A 25,700-nucleotide genomic window follows, 5' to 3' on the forward strand; every position below is an offset into this window, starting at 1 on the left:
ATGTGCTTTCTGAATTTTTGCTCTGAAATTATCTGGTTAGTTCATGCTCTTTCCGCACAAGAGAGATGCATTTCAAAGGCCTAAAACTGTCATTTTTCTTTATGAAAGATACTTGTCTCTTGCTCTGAATCTGTTAAAATAGATTTGCAAAAACAGGATCTATTAATTTAAGAAGGGCTAGAAGAAAGATAAGAGAAAGAACAAGGGGTGTGGCAAGGAAATTATGAAGAAATAGCTTTAAAGAAAAACACCTCTCTAGTAGAGCTGCAGACTGCCTAAGAGAGGAAAGATTTCTTTCTGGATACTTGAGTCTGAAAATACCAAGCTGACACCATCTCCTTAAAAATAATAGTGTCTGTAAAAATAGGTATGACTAGCTTCATATTATAGTTCTGCAGCAATTTGTTTGCCTTTGATTTTGCTCCCCATTCCAGGAAATACTCAATATGATAAAGTCTATACCCAGACTGCAGAGGGCCAAACACCCCACCAAACATCACTTCTGAACCAGAGCAGCTGCACTAGGGTCAGAGCTGGCCCAGCACCTCTTTTCAGGAATTATGCGAGAGGCAGTTCTATTTATTGAAGTTTTTGGTGGGTATTTTCACAAGCTCAAAAATTTTTGGAGATGCTGAGAACTGCAGAAACTTAGCTTGCCTTCTTCATTGGGAGGAGCTTTTGGTATGTGTGCATTGGATTTTTTTTCTTAACCTGGGACTGAGGCTAACTCAGGAGAAACAGGGAGGGAGAAACAGAAGATGGTTAGAGAAGACTTTCTTCCTTCTCCCTCCCATGTTTTTTTTTTTTTTGCGCTTCTTTTGGTGAAGACATGGCCCTTGGGGACTGGAAGGAGGAGGATGAGTCCTGCACATGAGCTGGTGTTGTCATTGGCAAAGGCAGTGTAAGGCAGATGGATATAAGAAAAATGGATGTGGTGATCCATTATTGTTGACCTTGAGCTGTAGTTTCTTAGGGTCTTCTTTAACAGCAGTGTCCTGAGTCCACCCTGGCCGATGAGCTGCATCATCTGCTCCTAGGGGTGTTTCAGGGCTGACAACATTTGTGCAGAAACTCTACTCCCTTCTCTTAATTCTGGAAGGCTCCTTGAGCAAAACTGTTCAGCTTCATTAATTTCTGCCCTTTCGTTTTCATCTTCCTTCCTTGGGTGTGAAGTCCTTTTTGTAGCTGGATTCAAGCCAAGAACCTCTATCCACAGCTGCAAAGCCTGGCATCCGTACTGACCTGCTGGCTCCAGGTGAGTCAGTTCATTAGGATGAATCAGTATGCCCTGTAAAAATTTTAGGCTCCAGACTTCAGCTTGGCCACTCTAAATAATTTGGTTTTGTCTGAGTTATTTGTCACTCATTCAGTTAAGCTGTCACTTCTAGTGGCTCCTCACTTCAGATTTGCTCAGCGTCTGGAGCCATGCAGGGCCTTCAGTGCAGTGCCCCTACACTTTGTGGAGCTGCTTTTGCCTCAGCATTGTAACTTCTCCACGGCTGCTCATCCCTTTACTTCTCTTACCTGCACAGGTGGAGTTAGGAGGGATTACACCTCAGCATGGGAATGTGCAGCTCTCAATGCAGGGAGTACTTCAGACCCTGGAGGTGGAGAATATCAGCATGAATCCACCAGAATGAAGAGGGGAGTGTTTTGGTATGGTGGTGGTGTTCGCATAAGCTTTTACTGTCATAAATAAGTAGATTTGGATTTAGGGGACAGATTCAATGTGAAAAATAGGGAATTAATTTTCAGGCTTGCAAGGCAGGGCTGAGGAAGAGAAGCGGTGTTGATACTAAAGATACAGAGATGTGCCTCGAAAGCGACCTTTCAAAGACGGATGACATTATTCTTGTTGTGTGAAGCACCCAAGTTTAATGAAGTACAAAGCAGAAGGGGCTGGGAGGATTTGGTCCAAGTGCAAACAGAATGAGCTTGGGACTGGCATATGGGAGGAACATCAGCCCACTCCTTGGTGGAGTTGTTGCTTCTTTCTCCTGTTGTTGCTTACAGGGGTGCTTGAGAGAAGATACTTACTGGGGAGGTGAGATGAGCCTTCCTGTTCTACTTGAATGTCACTGGCTGTATTTTTCTCCATGGGCAAACAAAGTTCCAGCACTTCAGTGGGTCACATCCTGAGTGTTTGTGTCCAAAGTAAATCTAGAGCAACACCATCTACTTCAATAACATCTGCAATAAGCCACGACGGGCTCTTTCTGAACAGAGAGGATAAATGAACAGCTGTGACTTCAGATGCTGAATTTTTTGTCATACTCATTTTTTTTTGAGATTTATGGATCTTTTATTCTCTGTTTGAGAATGTAGTGGAGTAATTGCTGATCCATGCATGGGTATGTGTGAGAAAATGTCAGTGGAGGAGTAATATATATGGAAATCTTGCATAGAGATAGAACAGGCAACCAGTTTGCCATTAGATAATGAAATAATTGTACAAAATATGTCTCCTGAAATAACTATGGAGGGAAGGGGTGGGGACAGGGTTGAGGGAGGTTAACAATATTTTTAAGTAGCTTGCTCTACTTAGAGTACTCCTTACTGAGTCTCCTGCAATTTTACTGCTTCAGACACTGCTTTTCCAGTGAGTGGTGCTTAGTGTTTCACAGGCAGATAGATTTCATCTGAGAGACCAGCCCAATTGCTGGAGCTAGGTGAAGGGATGGGAAACTGCCCCCAGGTACTTTCTCTGTCACAAACTGGCTGAAGGTGGGTAGGTTATGGTCAGCAACTCTTAGAGGTACCAATGAACCTGCCTCTCACTGAGGCCACTTTTCTTCTTTCTAAAATGGGGTAGTGGAAGTCATTTCTCTGTGGGATGTGTTGGGAGTATAAATATAGCTGAGATACTTTAGAAGGTATCTAAATATCTGAGACAGTTTTGGATGAGATTCCCCTTCCTGGTACTTCTCTTCTGGCCAGAAGTGACCAGCGGAAATGTTCAGTGTTTGCACAATTTATGTATTAATTTTTGGCTAGAATTTGTTAACCTTGGAATTTGTTTCACATTGATAGGCTCAAGAGTAAAGTTTTTAACTACTGTCTTGTACTTTCTTCTTCTACTGTAGAATAGCTTAAAAAGTTTCTGGCACTCCTTCACCTTCTCCCAAATAACACAATGCCTGCCCTGCCTTCTCTTTGAGAAGGTCTGCTTCTGCAAAGAATGTTGTACCAAGTATGTAACTGTATGCAGGGTGGTAAAAATGGCTTATTCTTTCTTCATCCTAGCTCTTGACTGCATCTGCCTAGTTCTTGGTGTAGAGATGAATGTCACTGAGGACTGCCTAGGGACTATTTTGCATCTGAATTGTGACTTGCAATGATTCAGGTAATAGGCCAGATCACCCTTTTATGTAGTGACTGGTGCTAGTCCACTGAAGTCCAAACAGCTGCTCCAAGTTTCAATCATCTCCAGTGAAAACAAGTACAACAGCATCAGCTTGCAGCCAGTTTACAGTAAACCTGCTCCCTGGCCTGTGAGTTAACCTCCTTAAATGTTCCTTGTGATCAGGTCTGTTACTCTTGTATGTGAAAATAAGTCTTGGTGTGCTTTCTGATTTACTGGAGTGTAAATAAACCAAGAAGGTCTTTCACGTTCAAGGCTCTCTCATCAGCATATATTAGTAACGCTCATCAGCTTTTGACTGGAACTTTGATGGCATAATTACTCTGAAAGGGTAACATATTCAAATCTACCTGTGTGACTTTGGGAGTTAGATTCCTCAGAGTCTTAGTCATTATTTTAAATAGGAATTAGCTTTTCAAGCTGCATACACTCCTGGAAGTTTTAAACTAAGGCTTCTGTTTAGCTTGTCTTTAAAATGCCAGTTTCTAGGATGAGAGCGGCAGCTCTGCCACTCCACTCATTTCAGATGTGAAATAAGAATGTTAGAGAAACAATTAGATAAATACTGTGGCAAAAAATTCTCATGGGTAATCTTACTAGAGAGGTCCAAGAGGTAAAAACGTAGTTTTCAGTCACCTGACAGCAGGAGGATATGGGCATGCATTTTCAGCTATGTCTTTAAGACAGCTGAGAAGATGACTGATGTTTCAGCTGTTGCTGTAGACAGAACAAAGCATATATTTCTCTTGATAGGATTTGGTGCACTTAAACAACTTGTGACTAGAACAGGTCAAGTCACTGGGGCAAACATGGTTATCAGAAGAAACAGATAAACTAAGAAAACAGTCTTGCATACTCAAATGTTTGCGTAGGTAAGATTTTAATTTGCTATCAGTCCTAGGGTTCTGTTTGAGCAGTGATGGATTAGTCTTGATACTTATGCAAGTTTTAAACATTTCTGTAACACTTGTAATGCAAAATCTATTTATTTTGCAACATACCTGTGAGATAGGGACCTGCTCTTTATCTCATTTGTACAACTAGGAAACTGAAGTATTCAGTAAAGCTAAATACAGCCTGGAGGATTGATCACACAAGAAAGTCTGTAGCAGGACAGACAGAAGAGTGCTGAAACTGGTTCTTAATTCCCATGAAAATCAACAAGTTCTGGTCCATACTTTTCCCATCTGGTTCTTTCTCAGTCAGCTTGTGTCATTTGCTTGGCTAGACAATGTGGGTTTGGCTTTTCTAAGGAAGAAAGCTCAAGCCTGGTGGTGGAGGGTGAGAGCTGATGTATGTCTGGGGGAAGATGAAGAGTGGGGAGCTTCCCCCAGCTAGAGATGTCTCCACTGCCACTTCTTCAGTGAGTGACTTCCCCAAGGCTGGCACAGGCTGCTTTTCAGCTATGGAAACTATGTTCCTCTCTGGAAAATCCCTGCTCTTCCTGTACCCAGAGCCAGCTCTGTTCTTCTTAATAAAGTTGATATGAGTGGCAGGGTTGATGATGGAGCTTTCTGCCCAACTCCACATCTGCTGCCACAGTGCTGAGTCCCTTTGCTGCTTGGGTTCCCTGGTGAAGCAGAGCCTCCACTACTCCATCTCAGCTATGTGAGGGGTCACCATGCTTGGGGTTTGGTGGAGGAAGCACTCCAAAGCTGGCAGGAGGAATTTTTTGTTATGGCTGCATGATGAACAGTAACAATGTGAGTTTTATTGCTCAGAATGTATCCACGTTTATACAGAAGCTATATTTAAAAAGGAGAAAAAAATGAGTCACAGGGAGCTATGCTAATGCTAAGTATTTATGTCTACCTCTTGTGAGGCTGAAGGCAGTGGGAGTGGAGCAACATTCTTGTGAAGTGTCTAGAGGATTTACAGATCAAACTAAAGCCTGCTGAAGTCAGCTGCAAGTCATGCTGTGCCTCACTTGGGGCCCATGTCATGTACGGTGTGTGGGTTACAGTGCAATATTCCTCTTGGGAAACCCAGGAGTGCTCAGTGCTGCCGACTTCCCTGGGCACAGGCAGGAGCTTGACTTGCTCCCAGCAGTTATTGCTCTGCCTCTGGAAAGTCACTCCTGGGTCACAGCCAGGGCAGGGATGTTGCTGTGCCTGCAGCACCACAGGAATGGGTACCTGCACCCTGAGTGGGAGCAGGCAGAGCCTGGCATGTCTCGGCTTCTCCTGCTCCTCCGCAGGAGCTGCAGTCCCAAGGAGATGTAATGTCGAGGTCTGCTGTGGTACAAGCCGCTGGAGCTTTCCTTTCAGAGCTGCATGGGGACACAGAGATGCCAGGGCTTGGATACTTTCACTTATGGCATGTCTTGACACTAATTCAGTTGACTTCCACTTAATTATGAAGTGCAAATGTTGGAGTTTGTTTTATTTAGAAGTTCTTTAATGAAATTGCCATCTGATTGAGAGCACCAGTGAATTCAGCTTTCCAAACGTCTGCTTGCCAGCATGCCTCAGCTCCTGTCACAGCTATAGGAAGGACTGGGATTAGGATTTCACTGCTGGGTGAGCCAACAATGGAGTATAGAGAGGGACTCTGTGAACAAACCCTGACAGCACCATGTGTCCAAAAAATGCAGATTTGGCAACAGCAAGAGGCTCCACAGTTCCTCTGTTTTATCCACTTACTGAAAGGAGGAGGTTTTGAAGTGAGCAAAAATAATTATTAAAGTGAAATCTTTTTTTTTTCTTTTTTTTTGTGTGTGTGTGTGATTTGTTTTGGTTTTGGGTTTTTGGGTTTCTTTGAGAATTGGTCATGTCTGTATGAAAATAAATGTGTGTCAACTTCCTTCAATACAGTTTTCAGTGGTACACTATTGCAGCCTGTTCCATTTTCCAGTGCAAGGCATACTCTGGTTTATGGAAACAAATACTTGTTCATTTTGCAAAATATAAGAGAGATTGAAAAGCTTTTGAATAGGGTTCTGCCCTTTGCCTTGCTGGAAGCACTAAGCCTCATGATGAGTCTGATAGGCAATAGCTGGAACAAAGACCCACCCAACGCAGATTAAGAGGATGTTAATGGACATCAGTGTAGTGGGAATGACATCCAGTTTTTTTCTTGAACTGGCCTTCCCACTTAAAGAAGTACTAAAACACCCACTTGTACTAGCAGGTCTTCAGGTGACTTCAAAAAAGCGTTTTAAAGGGTTTTTTTCTGTAAATTTGTGATCCTGTGATACAAGCTCTTTACCAGTTGGTTGTTGAAACACAGACTCTGAAGGGGTGCTTGATGACAAAAGTAACAGGATGCAGATGGAATTTAATCTCTTGGACACATCCAGACTGTTATCGGGTCTGTCATCTGTACTTAGCATACCCAGATAGCTCTTGAGTGGTCTGCATATACAGCTGGCAGTTTAGTGGAGATTGTGATCTTCAGAAAATGTGTAACTGATGTCTTGTGTAATACTTGTTATGGAAGTATTGGTGTCACCAGCCTAAGTGCAACACTTGCTGGGTGGGGAACATACATTTATAAAGCAGGACTTTTTGGAAGAAGTTATTTAGTACCAAGCAGTCAATCCCAGAAAGAGTTGTGAAGGGCATTTACAGAGCTCGTGCCTGCAGGGTGATGAACTGGGAGTGGGCAGATCACTGAAGGAATGAATCCCTTTGGCTCAGTAGTGCTTGCTGAGCTGCAGTCGCAGACTGAGGCTGGTTTGGTGGCTGCTGATGTTTGTGGGGACAAGAATCCCTAACTAACCTTGGAACAGGAGGAGACATGCCCCAGTGCTCTGGAAAAACCCTCAGCTGTTGTGAATTGTTTTTGTGCAACAGTGCAAGGTCAAACACTGCTGTTGTAGCTCTCAGAATAGTGCATGATCTCGCTGTTAAGGTACCTGCCTGCATCTGACACAGCTGCCCTTGGAGAACGAGGCAGGTATTGCCTGAGCCCACTCTGTGCACTTCCCTGCCACGTGAAGAGACCTTGATGGTAGTTGGAAGGATCTTAGCTCAGAACTAGCAAGTCCAGAGGTTGTGATCAGCTGTAGCGATGACGTGGACTTGAATGAGTACTTGCAGCACTTCCCTAAGAAAATATTCTGTAGCTCAAGGGCAGAGTGCTCTGAGAGAGACTTCGGTTTCCTCCACATGCTGTGGGTGCTTTCAGATCTAATCTGCAGAGAATATGTCAGGCATGAGGAACTGTGCAGACCATTTGCTTTTCTTGAGCTTTGGGCAGGTCCGAAGAGATGCTGAATGCTCTGTTAAGATGCTTGGCTGGGCATCACTTCCTCTGTGCGTCCTGCAAAACAACTCCACAAAGCACAAAGATGCTGACAAGCTTCTGCATCACCCTAGTCCTGAGAGCAGCAAGGGTTTTGTTAGATGAGATTTACTTGTGGAGTATTAAGTCTGTCTTCAAAAGTTTGACTTGGACCAAATGCCTGTGGAGCATGAAAAGGCTTTCATGTTAACCTGCAAAGTTAGCTAAGAGAATATAGAATTCCTTATTCTTTTGGCAATGTAGCAAGCCGTTTAATTAGGCAACTGGGATTTGAATTATTAAATAACAGAACAGTTCAGTCTACTTTTCTGTTGGTAAAGATCTCCAGCAACCCCGTTTTTATTCCATGGATTTTTAAATTATGAGTTTCAGAAACTCTTTGAACCTCAGGGGGATGGCTTACTGAATCCAGGAGGACAGAGAAACAGGACTCTTATTTTAAGGTCTCCTGAGCACAGCATGTTATTCTCTGTTGTTTACATACTAACCTCACAAGAATATGGAAATAAATGCTAGGCTGTTGAAGCAAAGCAGAAAAATTATGATTTTGGGCATATCCTGTGTCAAAGCATCTGTTTGGTTTTGTGCAGCGTAAGAATAAATCCTTCTACTGCACAAAACACTGGGAGCAGTTCTCTGGTTTGGGGGAAAAGAGAATAGAGCAAAGTAACACAAACTGCAGTTCATGTGGGCTTGAGAAGACTTGTGAAGGTGGACTGGCATGGCTGAGAGGTGGGAAGGCACAAAGAGGAGCTGTCTCAGCCAGAGCAGTGAAGAACTGCTAAACTTAGGCAGTGATTGGAGGTTTCCCACCTTTAAGACAATGACAGAGGGGCTGAGGAAATGCCTGCTAGTGTCCATGGTTGGGGCAGACATGCCAGCAGCCCTGGGCAGGGTGTCCTCATGGGCAGCAGGAGGTGAGGGGCTTGCTAACAAAGCCACTTGGCCTCAAAAACCTTCTTAATTATCTTCCAACCTCAGGCTCCTCAAGCCCTCCTGACCCCAGGCTAATGTATTCTGGTTCCTGTTTGGGACTGGTGCACTTCAAAAGCCTTGTTGAGTGGAGGGGTGGGTGGACACCGTGGGTGGAACGGGTGACCCAAAATACCATTTCCCCTTCCTAAGTCTGGGCGTATACCAAACTTGTGTCTCTGTGTGGTAAAAGAATATGAACCAAAAGTGCTGAGAGATGCAGTGGTTAAATTGAAACATGCTGTGGCAGGATGAAAGTAATCTTGTCTCTTACAAGGCCTTAATGCTTTGGGGCTTTATTTATTTTAATTTTTTTTCAAGTGGCTACCATCCATGCTGTCTCTATCTGTGCTTTTAATAGAGATATTTCTATACACAGAGATGTGTCAAGATGCCATCAGGGTAAATCACCCCATGTTGTATTATCACTCATTAGGTTGATATAAAAAAACCAGTATCTATAGCTGTGTTTTATTTAAAATTCTAAAGTCTGAAAAGTCATTGAAGATGCTAAATATAAGATGATAACTCCATGTAAGGGTCTGTGTCCCTTGCAGAGAATCCTGCAGTACAAAGAGGGGTCAAATCCAATTTTTTTGCTGTTTGCTAAGTCTGATATGTAAAATATGATGCAAATGAGAGATTTACCTGGATTGCCAAGATTAATGCTAATCCATAATCTCTTTGCTTGGTGTTTAAAAATAATGGCCCTGTACTTGCATAGGAATGCCATGAGATCTACCTTAAGGCTAGAGCAACATAATGCTGCCCACTGGTTTTGAGAAGGGACCTTGGTTTGTTGACTTGGTTACAACTTTGCAGCAGGGTAGCTGTACTTCAGAGCTGTGTGGTGGGTGGAAGTTAAAAATGAGTTTTATGGCAGAACCCAAACATTTACTTGGAATTTCTCAGCCAAGGTATCTAGGAGATTGAACATCTTTCCTTGCTCAGATTCTTCTGAGTTTCAGATGGGAAAAGGAGAGCAGAGTAATTGAACCAAAGCAATGATCTGGAAGAGCTAATCAAAGACCAGAGATTCTTGGAAGGTAGCTCTTGATTACCTCAATAGTCTAGACTCGAATCTTGTCCAGTTACTTTGCATAATTTGATTCATGCATGGTCTTGCCTGTGAAGTGACCCTTCCCGCTGCTCAGGTAAAGCACAAGTGCTGTACGCTTGCAGGAGCTCTGTACCACTGAGGTACAGCTGCAGTGTACAGGGGCACTGATTACCACCCACAGGGTAAGGAAAGGTGAGGGTGGTCCAGCCCCAGAAAATGACAAGCAGTGTGCTGATACCAGTGTTTAACTGATGCTTTATCCTCTTGTCCCATCAAAGGTCCTTACCTGCCTCTTTGCTGACTCGGTGGTGTTCACTGCCTGTATTGCTCTGTAGCCCTGCACATCCCCTCATTCCATCTGGGACAGCATCTCTCAGGGAATCTGACTGTGCAATTTCTGCAAATCTGTCGGTGTCAGCCTGATGATAAGACAAAAGGAGGTATCACACTGGGCGTGGGGGTGCTGCATATCTTGAAAGCTGACTTCTGAAATGAATATAGCCAAGTGTCGTGTGTTTCTCCCATGTGAAAACAGTTTATAGGCCAAAAGCAGATGTTACTGTTTGGTGTGTGTGAAAGATGCTTTGTGGCAGAAGCGGGTGTGCCTCTCTTTTCCTTTAACTGGCAAGAGAATCTGCTGTTGCTTTCTTCTTTTCTTTTTTTTTTTTTCTTTTCCCCACCAAATGATAATTGAGTTTTGAAGGAGTTTATCTTCCCCTGAAGTTGTGGGTGAATTTCTGATGTGATTGCACAGTGTAGTGGTGGTTGGAGCCCTGCTGTTGCCTCGTTCATCGGAGCTGCTTCATGAGAGTGCAAAACACTTTTGAGGTATGATTTCCCATAGCATGCTAATCCAGTGAAGTGCTGTAGATTTGCTTGCTGGCACTTTAAATCCATATGCAGCACACCTGCCAAACCACGGGCATAATGGAAGTGTTAATGAATGTACATATATACCCTCCCACACGGCTGCAAGTTGAATGATTTAAGAGTCAAGGCAGAGAATTTAGGCAGAGTGTAGAAGGAACCAGAATTAGGGTATCCTGATGCAGATCTCTGCTGAAACTGAGGTTGAGGGTGGCCACAGGGGTCTAAAGCGGGTCAGCCGATTTACAGGGTGCTTTCAAAGATGCATTGATTTCAGTTGCCGCCGCTCATGGATTTATCCACTCATGACACATGAGATGTAACTTGGGCGTTAACAACAAAGTGCAGGTACTGAGCGCACCTGCTGGGGCCCTGGTACCTCTCTTCCGAGGGGGTATTCTCAGGATGCTTCTCTCTAGTGCTGGCAGGGTGAAGGCACTTGATAGGAGGGTGGACTTGAGTCATGCAGGGCTAAGTTCTGTTCCTCATGGGTGGTTTGGCCAGTTGCCCACTGGTTTGAGTGTCAAGGTGTTTGCCACCAGGCTGGCACAGAACAGAAGGAGCAGGGAGGGAGCTGCCAGCCAAAGGGTTTGCCAAAGAGAGGGGCTAGGAAGAGACAGCAGGGCTGGCCTGGGACATGGCTGGGATGCTGGCAGTGTACATGCACCCTTTCTCAGGAGGTTCATTGAAATGCTGTGGCTTTGCAAAACCACACCACATAACCATGTGTTAGGCAGAAAAGGGGCCTGTGCATCCGCCCCTGATCCCACTCCTCATCCCTGTACCCTGCCCCGAGTTCTGCCCACCCTCCTCTTTGAGACAAGCAGTTGGATTTGCCAAGTATGGAGTCACCTCCCCAGCATGCTGTACGTAAATAAGAGGCTTATGCTCTTGGCAGACACTGTAACAAGCCTGGAAAAAATTACTGTTATGGGTCCTGGCCCAGTGATGAGATCTTGGAGTCTTCGAAGTGACAGAGTAATGACATGGACCTGGGAAATGCCTGGAATAGCCTTCCACACAGTTCTGGGATTTAGCGTCATTAAATTCTAAGTAAAATAGGCCATGTGCCTATTTGGGTAAATTTGGAAGGTAGCTGTTCCCTCATCTTCTGAAGTCCATGCTGGTAAAGCTCTACTAAATCTCCAGCATTACAGACCAGCATACTCTCTGTTCTTCTGTAACTGCGAGTATTAGATGCATTGGGGGGAACTGGGAGGACTGTCCTTGATCCAAGACCTTGGGAAAATTTATATAGAGAGCTCTACAAGCCTGCCCTGTGCCTTGGGGTGCAGAACTATTGCAGAAACATCAGTGCTGCCCTGTAGCTCACAGATAATGTCAGGGAACATTGTGATGCAAAGTGAACAGGCTATGTGTCTTTTTTTCCATAGGATATGTACAACAATAGTCTTTTTGCCTAGGAAGGACATATACATGAGTCAAGTTTTGGAAAGGATTTGCAGGTAGAGGACAGATTTTGGAAATAGCCTGGCAATCCCCCACTCTCCTCACCTTCCTTCATCTGTCCCTTGGACTTGATAGGATTCACCCTTCCCCTGTGCTATTACCAGGGAACTTCACAGCCTTCAGCTCTTTGCAGCTGTCTGAGATGCAAAGTGTGTTTGCCAGGAGGGAAGGGAGTCTTTAAAAAGCCATTTACATCCTGAAAGACATCCAGTAGCAACACTAGAGATGTAAAAAGCATTAAATACTGAATTGAGCCTGACTGGAAGACAAGCTTGGAGCCAAATGCATTGATTGATTTGCAGGAGGGTGACTGGAATGAGGTGGCCCTGTACCCTTTCTATCCATTAATCATCTCCAAAGCATCCATAGGTGCCATGAAGTCTGTGCCTTGGCTCAGCCATGTGTGGACAGCATGGTGCCCATAAGGCTGCAGGGCAATGACCCATCACAGAGCTGGGCAGAGGGGTGAATGCACCCCTTGTTTTGGCAGGGGCTTTGGGACTGATGTGGGGAAGACAGGGTGGAGCTGTGAGGAGGTCTGTGCTGGGCAGTCCTTGGTGCTGCTTAGGATCCTCTCACAGCTCCATGCTGCAGGACAGGAATTCACTGCCTGGACCACTTCCACCTGCCCAAGGGTGAAGCTGGTTGAGGCTGGAAGGCCTGTGCCATGCACATCTGGCTTTGCCATGCATTGCTAGCATCAGGGCTGCATGCCAGCAGCAGAACATCTGGGCTGCAAACAGGGCATTGCTGAAGCACTGGGCTGTTCCCTCAGAAACCTCACTGAGCAGTATTAAGAGCAGCAAAACCACCCAGGGCAGTGAATTTGGGGTCTTTTCTATTGGTGTGTCCGCAGGCTGGGATGTGTAGGAGGGAAGCTGCCCATTTCCAGGGATTGTGTGAGCAGGAAGGGCAGCTATTGGAATTCGAAGCCGCTTCCTCCGCTAAATTCTTGCTGTGTTATCTCTGCCTGGGCAGGGGAACATCTTGGCTATCTGCTTTTTTGCTACAGTATGTTTAGGTCAGCTTCATTGGTTCCATGATAACATAGGAGAGGCCTTCCTGGCCTCATTAGCAAAAAATTTGCAAGAGTAATAGAGGAATCTGTCATCCCCTGATGTCTCCTGAGAGCTTTGGAAATAAATGGGTAAGGAAAGGTATGGTGGATTTTAAACACTCAAGAAGTAATGGAAGAATAGCTGAGCCAGGCCCCAGTTACCGAGTAGGATGCTCTCATTTCATACCTTGCCAAAAGGCTTGGATCAGCCTCCAATGGACACCCCTAAACTGGCAACCATACGGTTTTATTTGAAATCTTAGAGATACAGGAATGCATCTTATGTAGCTGCTTTCTAGTCGCATAACTGTATTCTTCTACAAAACTGGTAGTGGCAGAGCTGTAACTACAAATGACCCAAATCTGACTGAAATGCTGTTTTTAATAATAATAATGAAAAAAAAACCAATCTGCCTTTTGCACTTGATTGTTGGCTTGTCAGAGTGACAGAACTCTTCTTATTTTGAAAAGGGCACTGCATCACTGAGGGAAACAGGCTGAAGATTAATGGAGTTGTGGGAGGTGGAGGAGGAGTTGGGAGAGGGAGCAGAGTTGGTTTTGGATGACATTTGTCAGTATGATTGACTCATGCTGTGCCGCACTCACATACAGACTGGGACACCGACAAGCACGTGCTTCCCAGTAAAAACAAGTGAGTCCCTGAAGCCAGCCTGGCCACAGGAAAGCTGCTGCTCAGTTCTACAGCAAGGGCTTCTCCTTACATCACTTAGGGATTCACAGAGGGGGAAGGTGGGGGGGCCGCCTACTACCTAAGCCATTTCCAGTGACGTGGCTTTTTATTATTATTATTTGTTCAGGCTATAATTCCGTGTTTCCTGAAATAACTACCAAGTATTCATCAGGCAGCTACTGCCTTTAGCTGCCTTTTGTGTGAATCTCAAGTGCTTCATTACTCCCCCGGTGCATTTGCTTTCTCTTACAGTAAATCTGAGCAGCATCTGTGTGGTGGGGGAGGTGATGCAATTTTGGGTTGAAAGGGAGAAAAGGTCTGGCTGGCACAGGAAGCCAGTGAGCAGTTCAGGGAACACAGCACTTGGGGTTCAGCATCTTTTTGCGCAGGAGGAGGATTCAAGAGGCCACTTTCAGGACCCACAGTTACATCCCCACACATTCAAACCCCAGCCAGTTTCAGCTCTTTATTGCTTGGTAGAGGATTTTTATTTTAAACGACAGTTGGTTTTAGGCTTTTTTTTTTTTTTTTCTCCCCCCTTTTAGTAGCAATCTGATAGTGCCTTGATCACTGCTCCAAAAGGAAATCCCTGTAATTTCCTGTGCAGATCTTACCAGGTGCTAGGCTCCATCAGATCCGGAAACTGATGGGAGTTGGGAACACCTGTTAGAATCCGCCTTCTTAAAAAACCTCAGAGACTTGAAATTTCACTTGTGTTTTGAAAAACTTAATGCCAAAACTACAAAGGGCATCAGACTCTGGCTTCCCACATGACAGATCTGTTCCATGCTGACGTCTCACTGAAGACTGGAACACCGTCCAGCTTTTGTTTAGTGTGTCCTTTTGGAGGCATTGACTGGGAAGGAAATCTGACAGGCTGGAGAAAACTTGGCTAAGAGTTAATCATCTTTATTTAATAATAATTGGCAGTGGTTTTTCATACACCTTCAAGTCCTTTGGCTCTTGAAGGCTTGGGACGTGGTCATGCCTACTTGAGGGAGAAATTCCTGAAGTTCATTCTGTCCTGATCAGCATGACTCAAGGGAAGCAGCAGCCTTCTAAAAGGGCATGTCCTGTCTTTCAAGGATTCTTAGTAGTTCCCAGCCCAAGGGATTGCCTACAACACATCGGGCTGAACTATTTTGGTACCTGGCTGGCGTCTCTGGGTGTGTCGTGGTGGTTGTGTGGCTGCAGCCAGCAGTCTGCAAGAGGAACAGAGAGGGAAGTGTTCAGATTTTGCAGAGTTTCAGCCCTGCAGGCACTGCGTGGAGCTGCTAATGCTTACAAAGTGGCCGGGTAAAAGGGTGTAATCGAGTGAGCTGTGGGTAGAGGAAGAGTTCCTAATTGCAACCGTGGGAGTAGTTGGCAGCCTCGGTGGCTGATAGTCTTCCTCAGGTGAGATTGGCATCCTCAGCTATGCAGAGCTCTGGCGGGCTGTGGGTGAAGAGCCATGGACCAAAACAAGCAGATTATAGGAAAATTGTCTTGGCTATGGATTGATGGAATCATCAGCATCCATGCTTATACATTAGTATGTGCTACATCATAGCCTGTTGCTGGAGTGGACATAGGCTCCCTGAAGTTGTCTGCTTTGGAGAGCTGCAGCAGAGGAGAAGGGAGCTTGGTAGTTCCTACACAGGCCCTGCTGTAGCTTTTTCTGGAGGTTTCATAACAGAATTAAGCAATTTGTGTTGCATGTTGCCATGGAGACTGTAAATCACTGTCATGCTGGTCTTCTCAGTCAGGGAGCCGGTGTCTTTTAATTGCACTAACCTCTGCTAAAAATCCAGGGCTTTGTTCTGAGCTTGCTGACCTTCTGCAAAGGCCTCGCCCTGGAGCTCAGCCTCCAGGACAGCAGAGCAGGAACCAGGGAAAGGGGTGCCCGCACATCAAATATCAACTGTCTGGGGTCCATTTTATTTTTAATGATTGTCTTATGTGGCCACAGCTCTGCTGAGAAGCTGTGCTCAGACCCATTTGCCTTCAGGGCAGGTTTTTTGTAATGAGGGTGGGGATTAGATACATTACCTACATTTTGTGGGGCAGTCATGCAAACTAAGCTGAATTTGGTATTTTGATGATACTTGGCTGCTCCAAGGGGTTAGCTCAGCCCTTCCACTCTATCTCCATGTCCAGACAGGTAAATGGGGTTTTCTGCAGTTATTCTGCCTCCTAAAAAAAACTCTTTTTGCTGAGGAGGCTCAGCCTCAGTGATAGCCTTGGATCAGTGTTTCTTTTTTCTTCCCATCCACCTACCCCAAAAGTAGCCACATTTTTGACTGGCTCAGCATTACTGGTGTGTGCTGTCAGTCCACCAGTCCTGCCAGTGTGTATGAAGATGTTTGTATAAAACAGCCTCCTACCAGTGACTAAACCAGAGTCAGTCCTGACAGCATTTGTCAGTGTAGGGTATGGATCCTTCACTGGGCTCTTTCAAAATAAATAACTGTATAAATTGTAAGATGGTTATCATCAGAGCTTATTAGTGTATTACCACATGCTGCTTTGTGTTCAGACAATAGATAAAGACATTTGTGCTTCACTTTTCCCAGTCAGATCTACAGCAAACACACTTATTCTTGCTCCCATCTGAGGACTGTGTCAGTACTCTTGCCAAAAACACATGAAAATCAGCCCAAGTCTTTTGCACTTGCCTGTAGCTCTGTGCACCTTTGGGAGTGTTTAGTCTTTTCCAGGAAATTATGTATGTTGTTTTAAAGGTTTGACTCATGAGCTGGTTAAGTTTATAATCTTGTCAAGGCATGAGTTGTCTTCTTGCTTTGGTTATCAGGGCAGGTGGAGAGGTAGAGGGACTGAAGTGCTTGACTTTCAGAAGATTTTATGTACATGCATGGCTGGAGCATGGGACCTGCCATCTCAGCAGCAAGAGGAGTGTTTCCATGAGCAGTAGAAACAATCCTGCAGGGACATCTAGACTTGCTGCCTTTTGACACTCTGAAGTTTTCATCTGTTGTGCTAGCATCACCTAAAATATGGGGAATTGTGCTCAAGAAACCAGCCTACAGTTCTTGATGGGTTTTTTTTTTTTTCAAATTCTTTTTTTCAGTTCATTTTTTGTTGTTTTCCCCAGGCTACGCAACACTTAGTCTGGTGGTTCAGAAACACAGCGTGACCTAACCTCTGGTCATGCCGATCCAGCTGATAAGCATGCTGGGCAGAGACACAATTTGTACAATGGGCTAAACATTATCCTAGTACTTTGGGGAGCATTTCATGCAAGATAAGCTTGAGGCTTCTTAGGAGTGGGTTAAAGGGCTGGCACAAAATGTCAGTGAAAATGTAATGCTTGTTGCCAAGCAGCAGCTTGTGGTTTTGTGAGGAGGTCAGAAATCGTGCACAAATGGAGTATGTTTTTCACATCCACAGACTGTCCCCCACCATGTCAGTAACAATCAGTCTTTCATTCTGCCTGGCTGGAGCTGCTCTGCTGTGTAAAGAAGGATGGGGTGAAATCTTGGCCATGGGCAAAGTAAAAAATAGTCATTAAATGCATTGGAAGGAGGGGCAGAGCTTTAGCCAGAGTCTATGTCTCAAAAAGCCTGTGAGGATCATCTGACCCAAGAAGGATTACACAGAAATAAAACTTGGTCCTTCAAGCAAAAATAAGACATTTAGTTGAAATTCATAGGTTTTTCTGCAGCCCAGCCTGCTCTATATTGATGTGTGGTCTCATAAATATGAGAACGTGGGCTTACTCAAAAGTAAGGCTAAGAAACTTTTCTTTGGGGTTGTTGTGAGGAAATGCAGTTTGAAACCTCAGCTGCTTTGGTCTTCTCCCCATCCAGCAGTTGTTGCTTGCAGTGGAAATTCTTGCTAGTCTCAAGAATTTCCTCCAAGGGTGGTTTAGAAACAAGCAGACTTGATCATGCTTCTTCTTGCTCTCCAAAAGGTTGGTTTGTCTCAACTTTCTGCAGCGAAGGACAAGAGTACTTTGCTGTTCTTAGACTCAGCAATCTCATCCTCTGTCTCTTTATGGGCTTTTCTTTTTAGAGGTGGTATGGGGTGTCCAGTACCCTGAAAGAACATGAAACCCCCAAGTTTGCCAGGTGAAAATCGCTTTTATGGTTCAATATCTTGGATTAAACTGAAATAATGATTTTGGAGAAAGGAACTAGAAAAATCAGAAACTAACCTGGATTAGGGGATTATGTTCTTGTGTTTTGACAAGAACACAATCAGCTTCTGTGGCACAGAGCACATCAGCCTTGCTTGATGGTTTCTGAGAATGAAAAAGTTAAAGTTGTCTTTTTAATGAAAAAGAATTCCCCAGGGTTATTGGGAAAGCCTCCAAAAGCCTTGTGTGGGTGTGGGTTGGTGGGGATACAGGTTGGGAGCCAACAGTTTATGGAGGTTCCCTCAGAGCACTGGTCCCACCTGAGCCCAGCCAGCACCTGCAGCCCAAAGGGCACCAGCAAAAACAGAATGTCTGGGAGCAGGTGTCTGCAGAAAGTGTCACCACAGCTGCTGCTGCACTGAACAGTATTTTCAAGAAAGCCAATACCAAGAAAATCAACTGCCTTGTCTTCAGCCTTATCATTATGATAGATTTTTTGGTTTAAATTATTTTCTCTTTAAGTGTGTGAAAGACTTCTCAGAAAATGCAATGGTCACTCAGATCTGGGAGATAGCCACCTGTTTCCTCTGTGATTTGAGTCAGCATCACTGCTGCCCGTGGGTGGGTGGAGGGCACTTAAAAGTACAGAACCTCCTGCCTGGCTGCTCCTTAAACGAGCAGTCTCTACTGCTGCAATAGCTGGCTCTTCTCCTTTCCCCACATACCTGTGCTGTTGCCCAGTTTCAGCCAGGGAATTTTTTCATCTTTCTTTTAGGAGGCAGCTCTGAGGTGAGAGGAGCAGTGTGACCATGCTGCCAGGAAGCTGCTCTCCTGGCTGGGTCACAGCTACAGGCACCAGCCTTCCTGCCACAGCAGGGTTGAGGGGTTTTGTTGTTGTTGTTGTTTTAAAGGCAAAACAAAAACCACCTGTTGTTCCTGGCCTGCTGCCTTTTTGTTTTTTATTTCTCAGACTTGAAAGTGAGAGAGAAGAAAGCAGCTGAGTGCATTTTTGTCTGCTGGCAGAGCCTGGATTGGACCTTGAACTCTAGTTTCATCCATCACCACCAGTTCTGCCTGCAAATCTGGCCCTGGGATGTACAGCATTGAATGTTTGCAGTGCTCTGGGTTAAGCAGTGAGGAATAGCATAGCTCTGACTTACCAACGAGATTTGGTCACTGGCAACAGGAAACTGTTGGGAGCTTGACAGGGGCACTGAGCCAGGGTGATTTTTGTCATTGCCATGTGGACCCAGCTCCTGTAGGAAAGCTATTAAATGACAAAGGTGTTGCATGTGCATTTGGTGACAATTAGCAATGCTTGTAGACAAGGCAGGAGTAAACAAGGCACAGCTGTCTGTACTTGTAAGTGCTAGGTCTGAGTTGGAGTAGAGCTATTGGGAAGGGTTGGTGCTGCTGCTTCTGTCCAAAAGGATGTCAGAGCTGCTTTCTTTCTCACTTAGGCAGTAGGTAAAAGCTGCCTTGTGCATATTGCCCTCTTTTCATTGCTGCGGAGTGATTGGAGGTGATCTCTTTCTCCAGCAGGTTCAGCACACTGGAAGCATGGCTACAAGTGCCGTTCCCAGCGAAAACCTCCCCACGTACAAGCTGGTGGTTGTTGGAGATGGTGGTGTGGGGAAGAGTGCTCTCACTATTCAGTTTTTCCAGAAGATTTTTGTGCCAGACTATGACCCAACTATTGAAGACTCCTACCTGAAGCACACAGAAATAGATGGGCAATGGGCAATTCTTGATGGTAAGCCAGCTCTTCTCACAATCCCCTTTCCCTTCTAGCTGAGCATAATTGCAAATAGGCCTCAGTGCTCCCCACAGCATGTCCCTTTGTCCCTCCTGCTCTGCTGTGGGCTGGCAGGAACTGGAGCTGCAGTGCATGGTCTGCAGCTGGTCTCCAGCAAAGCTTCTGCTTCCAGTTGCATTGGTTCCAGTTCCGCACAGAAATGTTTCTTGCAGGCCTGTGAAAAGCTACAGATCTTCATTGGCATTTGGAATAGGCTTCTGCAGCAGGTGAATTACAGCACTGCCAGGTGGCTATTGCTAATGATACTTCATTGTGGTTGAGCTCATCTCCTGGGAAATAACAGTGGGTGGGTAACTGAGTAAGGGTTATAACCAGAAAGAACATTTAATCAGAATGGTTGTCCACTGACAGTGAAGAATTATTACAGCTTTTAACTCCAGTTATTCAGGTGTGATGTTTTTATATTTAATTACCTGTTTCATTTAAATATGGGTAGAGTACCAGCCTGGGGAACTGTTGTAACTAAGAGTTTTCAGTTCTTTGAAGAAAAACTGCCTTTTTTTTTTTTTTTTTTTAACAAAACAGAAACAGTGAAACACACCGACCGGAAAAAAAAAACAAACCAAAACACAAAAAACCCACAAAACACCAAAAAAACAAACAAACAAACAAAAACACCAAGAAAAAAACCCCCAAAAAACCTCAAACAAAAGTGATTCATTAGGAGGTGAGGAGAAAACCCTGTATTACCTAAAGCTGCAGCTTGTTCATTTGTGCTGCATGAGGCAGACTAACCACAGCTACAAAGGGAATTTTGCTCTTAAATGTAAGTGTTTATTTTGCTTTATGCAGCAATTATGTAGTACATAAAAGCAAGCAAGTATTTTGTGCCTTAATTACCCAAGTTCATGTATGTGGCCACTAACATAACTGAACTATATTTAGCCTCACTTGTGCTGAATTCTACCTCCACCCTCTTGTCAAGAAGGCTCAAGATCTTTGTTGTCTCTGCATAAGTGTCATTGGTGTGTGGGGACAGAAAGCTGGGGCATTGTCATGAGTGGTGGAATGTGGATGCTGGTGGGGTTTGCTGTGAAGACTGTTAACTTGATCTGGAAACTCGAGATCCTTAGTTGTGCTCTTAAGGATTTATCAGGTATAATTTAGTGAGTACAAGTGGCCGCAAAGTCCTTAAAAGAACAGCTTTTATTCAGTATTAAAAGCCAAAACCAGCAAACAACAAAACAAGTTAACTTGCCAACATTCGTTCATTTGATTTTGTTAAAAGTTGATATGAGGGAGTATTTGTGAAATTGGTTTGAAATGTCTCTTCTTGTCATCTGCATTAGAGATATCTGCCCAGTTATCCATCTCATAATGTATACATGCACCCTTATTTTTAAAATGCCAGTCCTGTATAAAAGAAAATCCAGTCCCACTGTAAATTAAATTAATTGAGTCCAGAATCCAGCCCTCTAAAATGAGCAACCTTTACCTTCACTGTATGCCTCATCTTCTGATGCAACAGTACCAGCTGCTGTACCTGTTGGTGTTGGCTGAAACAGCCTTAGTTTTGCAAATTATTGAAAAGTAGAAAAGGCATCTTTTACTGAATATTTGGAATTCTTGTTTAGGAAAACAAAACCAAAACAACAACAAAAAACCCAACCAAACCTTATCTGAGTGGGAGTGGTGAAAGAAATTCTTTTCCAGCAAGCAGAAACTTAACCCTTTGTTTTAATGAAAAAGCCTTTCCTTTGCTCAGATGGAGCTTAATGGCTGTACTTTGGGCTGAACTGAATTCAGCTGTGGCCTTGAATGGCATGTTGGGAATCCCTGACTTCCAGGGCTTGTGTGCCCACAGATGCTTCACAGCCAGAGGAGTGAAACTGCAGCTGCTTCTCTTTCCTACCACTTGAGATTTTGAACAATCACAAATTTGGAAGAAAGGCAGTGTTCTTGCCTGAAAAAGGATGTGACCCTTTTCCATCTGTCCAGCAGAAACAGGCCACCAAGACTGACTAACACTCATGTCATTTGCCTCAGCTCTCTGTCACAGGCTTTGGATCTACGCCATTCTCAGAGGTCACCCTATACTGGGACAGCTGCTCTTGTGGCTACATGAATCACTTACAGAATAAAATTAGGGACAAACATGATAGGTAGGGTAAAGATGCCTCATGATAAATCCTGGACTTTCCAGTTGTTCTTTTATGACCAAAGCCTTTACAAGCTGAGGTTTCATGCAGTGCTTGGTGGGCAGAAGCAGCTGCCCACCCCCAAAATAGGAACTAGTTTTGGAACATGAACAACCAAGTGAGGAGCTCGGTAAGTTTTGAAATTTTCAGAAACAGTTATTATTAAAAAAAAACCAAATACATATACATCCAACAACTTGGAACAAAAAAAAAAAAAAGGGGAAACAGCCCTTTTCCAGGCTGTTGCCTGAGCAGTTCTGTACAAAGCATCTCAAGCATTTTATAATTGCACCAGCATTATGTTGTAAAAAAATCTCTTCTGCTAGCCAGCTTGCATAAAGCATTTGGCTTCCCTCCATGAAGACCTTCACCCACATTTATTCAACAGCACTAACCGGTTGCATGATGAAACGTTTGACTTGCATTTTTTTTTCCTTTGCTGAAATCTCTCACTGAAAGTAGACTGAAATGGAATAGGGTTTTATTTTAAATCTTGGAGCAAAAGCTGCATTCAAAATCTTCTTTTACCTGTTTGTTCTTTGGCTTGGGCACATCTCTCTATTTTTCTCACCAAAGAGTTGTCTGTGATAGTTCCCTGCCTCCCAGAAGACTGTGGGACCTGTGTTTGTAGTGTTCATATTCCAAACTACACAAAACCACTTTATTGTTGACCTTATGCCAGCTTTAGAAGACCATTGATGCAGTGTTTGGAAGACAAGTGTTATAGAGTAGAAGAGGGCACTTAACCTGAGTCAAAGATGCACAGGCAATTTTTGGCTAGCCTATTTTTTGGTTGCTGCCACTTTAATGAGGCTTTAGGATCAGCCTCCAATTTTCTCTGCATATGTTATCTTGGTTTATTCCCTGCTGGTTGTGCTGAGATCAGCACAGAGTTGTGCTCGGTGAAATGCACTCACACACAGGTGCTGTACAGACATGAGGTCATAATTAAGTGGGGGCCAGGGTTAATGTGCTTTGATTAGCTCTTCCTTCAATTGCATTGCTGTGATTAATTTTGCACACTCCTTTCTATGTGCAGGCTAACTTAGCAAGTAGCAGAGGATTTCTTTTGGTGTGGCTGCAAAATGCCAGTCTGGAATTATTAATCTGGCCATGAAGCCAAAACTGGAATACCTTAATATGGCAAAAAATTCCCTATGGTTCAGAATTCCTTATGGTCATACACCACACAAGATAAAAAGGTGGCAGGCAAAGGGAGATGAAGAGGTCACCACAAGTACATGGCTTGGTCTTGCTGGGGAATTGGGCTGAACTCTTAGTTTGTCAAAAGGGCTGTGCCAGTTTGTACCGGCCAAACAAGGAATCGTGTTGGATGAAAGGAAGCTGTGGTCTCCCTTCTCTTTGCTTTCCTTTCTCTAGTATGATTTGGATGAAACTCTCACAGCCTAAAGTTATCTTTCTGCTCCTGAGCTTCAGTTTCTCTTCAAGTTCACTTCCCAAGACCTCCTCCAATCCCGGGGGTGCCCTTGTGCTGGGCTGGACCTGCAGAGCCTGGTGTGCACCCCTGTGCAGTCACACCAAGCTCCATTCCTTCCTCAACACTCTCTGCCCTTCTCACCTCTGTGTCCCTTGCAACCCTTCTGATGAGGGTTTTTGCTGCTAGTCATCCCTAGGCACACTCTGCTTTTGGGAACTTGAGATCAACTCAGCCATGAGGCCAGAGGAGATCAAAGGTGACTTCAGATTTACAGGCAGAAGGGCTGGTTTGTGGCTTGCTTTCTTCTCATTTTATTAATTTAGACTTTCAGTAGCATCACTGAGAGCATTAAATTCAAGTTAAATTTGTAGTTTCATTTTTTGTGTGTACAGTATTTCCCCTCCCTTAATTGCTGGGATTTTGCAACGATGAAAGAGGGGGTTTTGTCTTGGGTCATGGGGAGTTTTTTCCTGCAGGAAAATTTTGATGTTGCAAGATGGAAAACACAAGGCTTTGAATACTTGCCCTTTGTTAGAGAAGAGCTCCTTTAAGGGCTGGCATCTTTATTCTGTCTATCGATGTGGAAGCCTTTCTCCTGAAGACTCCTCTCTTTTTTTTGCTTAAAGAAAGGGCAAGAATTCAAGTACTTGGGTTTTCCATGTTATAACATCTGTGTATTTAGCTAGGGCACAGAAGAAGGGCACATAAAAGCCTCAGTGTTTTCCTGTCATGGTTTTTTGCTGAGGAAAGCTGTCATGCCAAGGGCAGTGCGGCTGTGTCTTGAGAAGGAGCAGAAGCATCAGAGTGACTGAGTGAAGCATCTGCCTGCCTTGCACATGGCAAGGGCACCCCATACCTGTCAGGGTGACTTGGGGCGTGGGTGTACAGAACAGGAGCTGTGACCCTGGTACCCCACCTGTGCAGTGCCCAGAATACCAATTCTCAGCTGAAGCCAGTGGCTGATAGGAGTGCTCTCTCCCATGGTGTTGCTGATGGGAGAAGACAGAGACTGTGGAGGTGGCTTTCCTCAGCCTGAGGCTTGTTAGTTTGACTTGGCAATTCAAGTTAAATTTTCTAATGAGCTTAGGTACCAAGCTACAGGGCAATGAAACCCAAAGGCTGAAGGACAGAAAATGGGGTAATGTGCCTGTCAGATCATCTTTATCCCCTCTAGATGCCACGGACAGTGGAGAAACTCTTGAGGTGGCCTATACACTCAGCTGCATGTTAATGTAAAGGTAAAGATGCAGGAGGAAATTTTGCCTAGATATGAAAAGATATCAGATCTGAGCTCCTCGAAGGTTGTGAATGCTGTGTTTGAACTGAATCCAGCCTAGGCTCCAGAAAAAGTAATGCCATTGTTGACTTAGAGTTCACAGTGTGCCTCTGTCCCTGGTTTAGATTCACCAAGTGCATTTCTCTCTGGATAGGCACTTGGAGCACTGTGGGTTGCAGAGACATTGCCACATGATACACCTTGAAGCACTAAGGGCTTCTATTTTGGACCGCTAATTCCTGTGTATTCCTGGGCTCCTGTGCCTGCTCAGAAGGGCTCTCTAGGCAGCTGCACTCTTGCGTAACCCATCAGGATTCACAGGAAAATGGTGCTGAGAGCTCTAAAGGGGCAGGATCCAATTAGCAAGGAGTTCATCACAGCAGCTGGGGGTCACATCCACTGGAAAGTGGAAAAGGCCATCTCTTCACTCAGCAACCTCTTACCTGCAAAGCAGAAGACCTCCCTGCTGGGCTCTCACAGCCTAATTGCTCTTAGTTTAGTCTCCAGCTGGTCTCATGATAGCTGTAAATGGCTTTGCCCTCTTTGGTCGTCTGTTCCTACATCAGACATCGTCCTCAGCTTCTCCCTCCTTCAGCTTAACCAAATGCTTTCATAATTGCTCCTCCCTGCTTCTTTGGTCAAATTAGTGAGAACTTCACCAAGTTTTCTGTTGGAAGTTCCTGACAATGCACTATGCAGCCTCTGAGTCTGATTTCAGTTCTTGGAAAAATGAGGTAGGAGAAACGCACTGTGCTTTGGTCCAGCCTTGTTTCCGTGCTGGCATTTATGTGCTGCCAGTGGGGCAACTGGTTGTTTAAAGTTCACCAGTTCACAGTTCTTTACTCACAGTTATTTCTGTCTTCTGACATCCTGTCTGTAGAAACAGGAATTTTACATGAAGGTGAATGCTGGCTAACATGCTGAATCTCCTTATGCCTTTGGGAAGCCAGTCACCTTCTGAGTTACCTCTTCCCAGGGTTTCTCCATGCTACTTTCCCATTTCTGTAGGTAGGAGTCTTCTTGAAGCTTTTATGCCACAAGATAACACCACAAGCAAAGCCACTTAGATCTGGCCCTTTTTTTGTGCTGGTTCTTCTCAGGTGGTCCTGTCCTGCCTACAAAGGATCCAGATCACTCTGCTCTGTTGTTCACAGCTCACAAAGCACAGAATTGTTAAGCTGGGAGTTTAACCTTGATGAAGAGCACATTTAAAGTTAAGACAAGGACTTTTCTC

At 44.5% G+C, this 25,700-nt stretch overlaps 1 protein-coding gene across 3 annotated transcripts in view; it reads left to right on the forward strand.

Moving 5' to 3' along the window:
- Positions 1–25,700, forward strand: part of MRAS (muscle RAS oncogene homolog) — a 38,502-nt gene that overhangs the window by 1,620 nt on the left and 11,182 nt on the right. For 2 of the 3 annotated variants that reach the window (XM_066323039.1, XM_066323038.1), the window contains one exon: positions 19,338–19,551. In XM_066323039.1, the coding sequence (XP_066179136.1) occupies positions 19,359–19,551 (193 nt within the window). In that variant the 5' untranslated portion in view covers positions 19,338–19,358. The remainder of the gene's footprint in view (positions 1–19,337; positions 19,552–25,700) is intronic. The other variant, XM_066323040.1, reaches the window with a different exon arrangement.

Source organism: Sylvia atricapilla, chromosome 7, assembly GCF_009819655.1.
Source record: "Sylvia atricapilla isolate bSylAtr1 chromosome 7, bSylAtr1.pri, whole genome shotgun sequence".
Lineage (NCBI taxonomy): Eukaryota > Metazoa > Chordata > Aves > Passeriformes > Sylviidae > Sylvia > Sylvia atricapilla.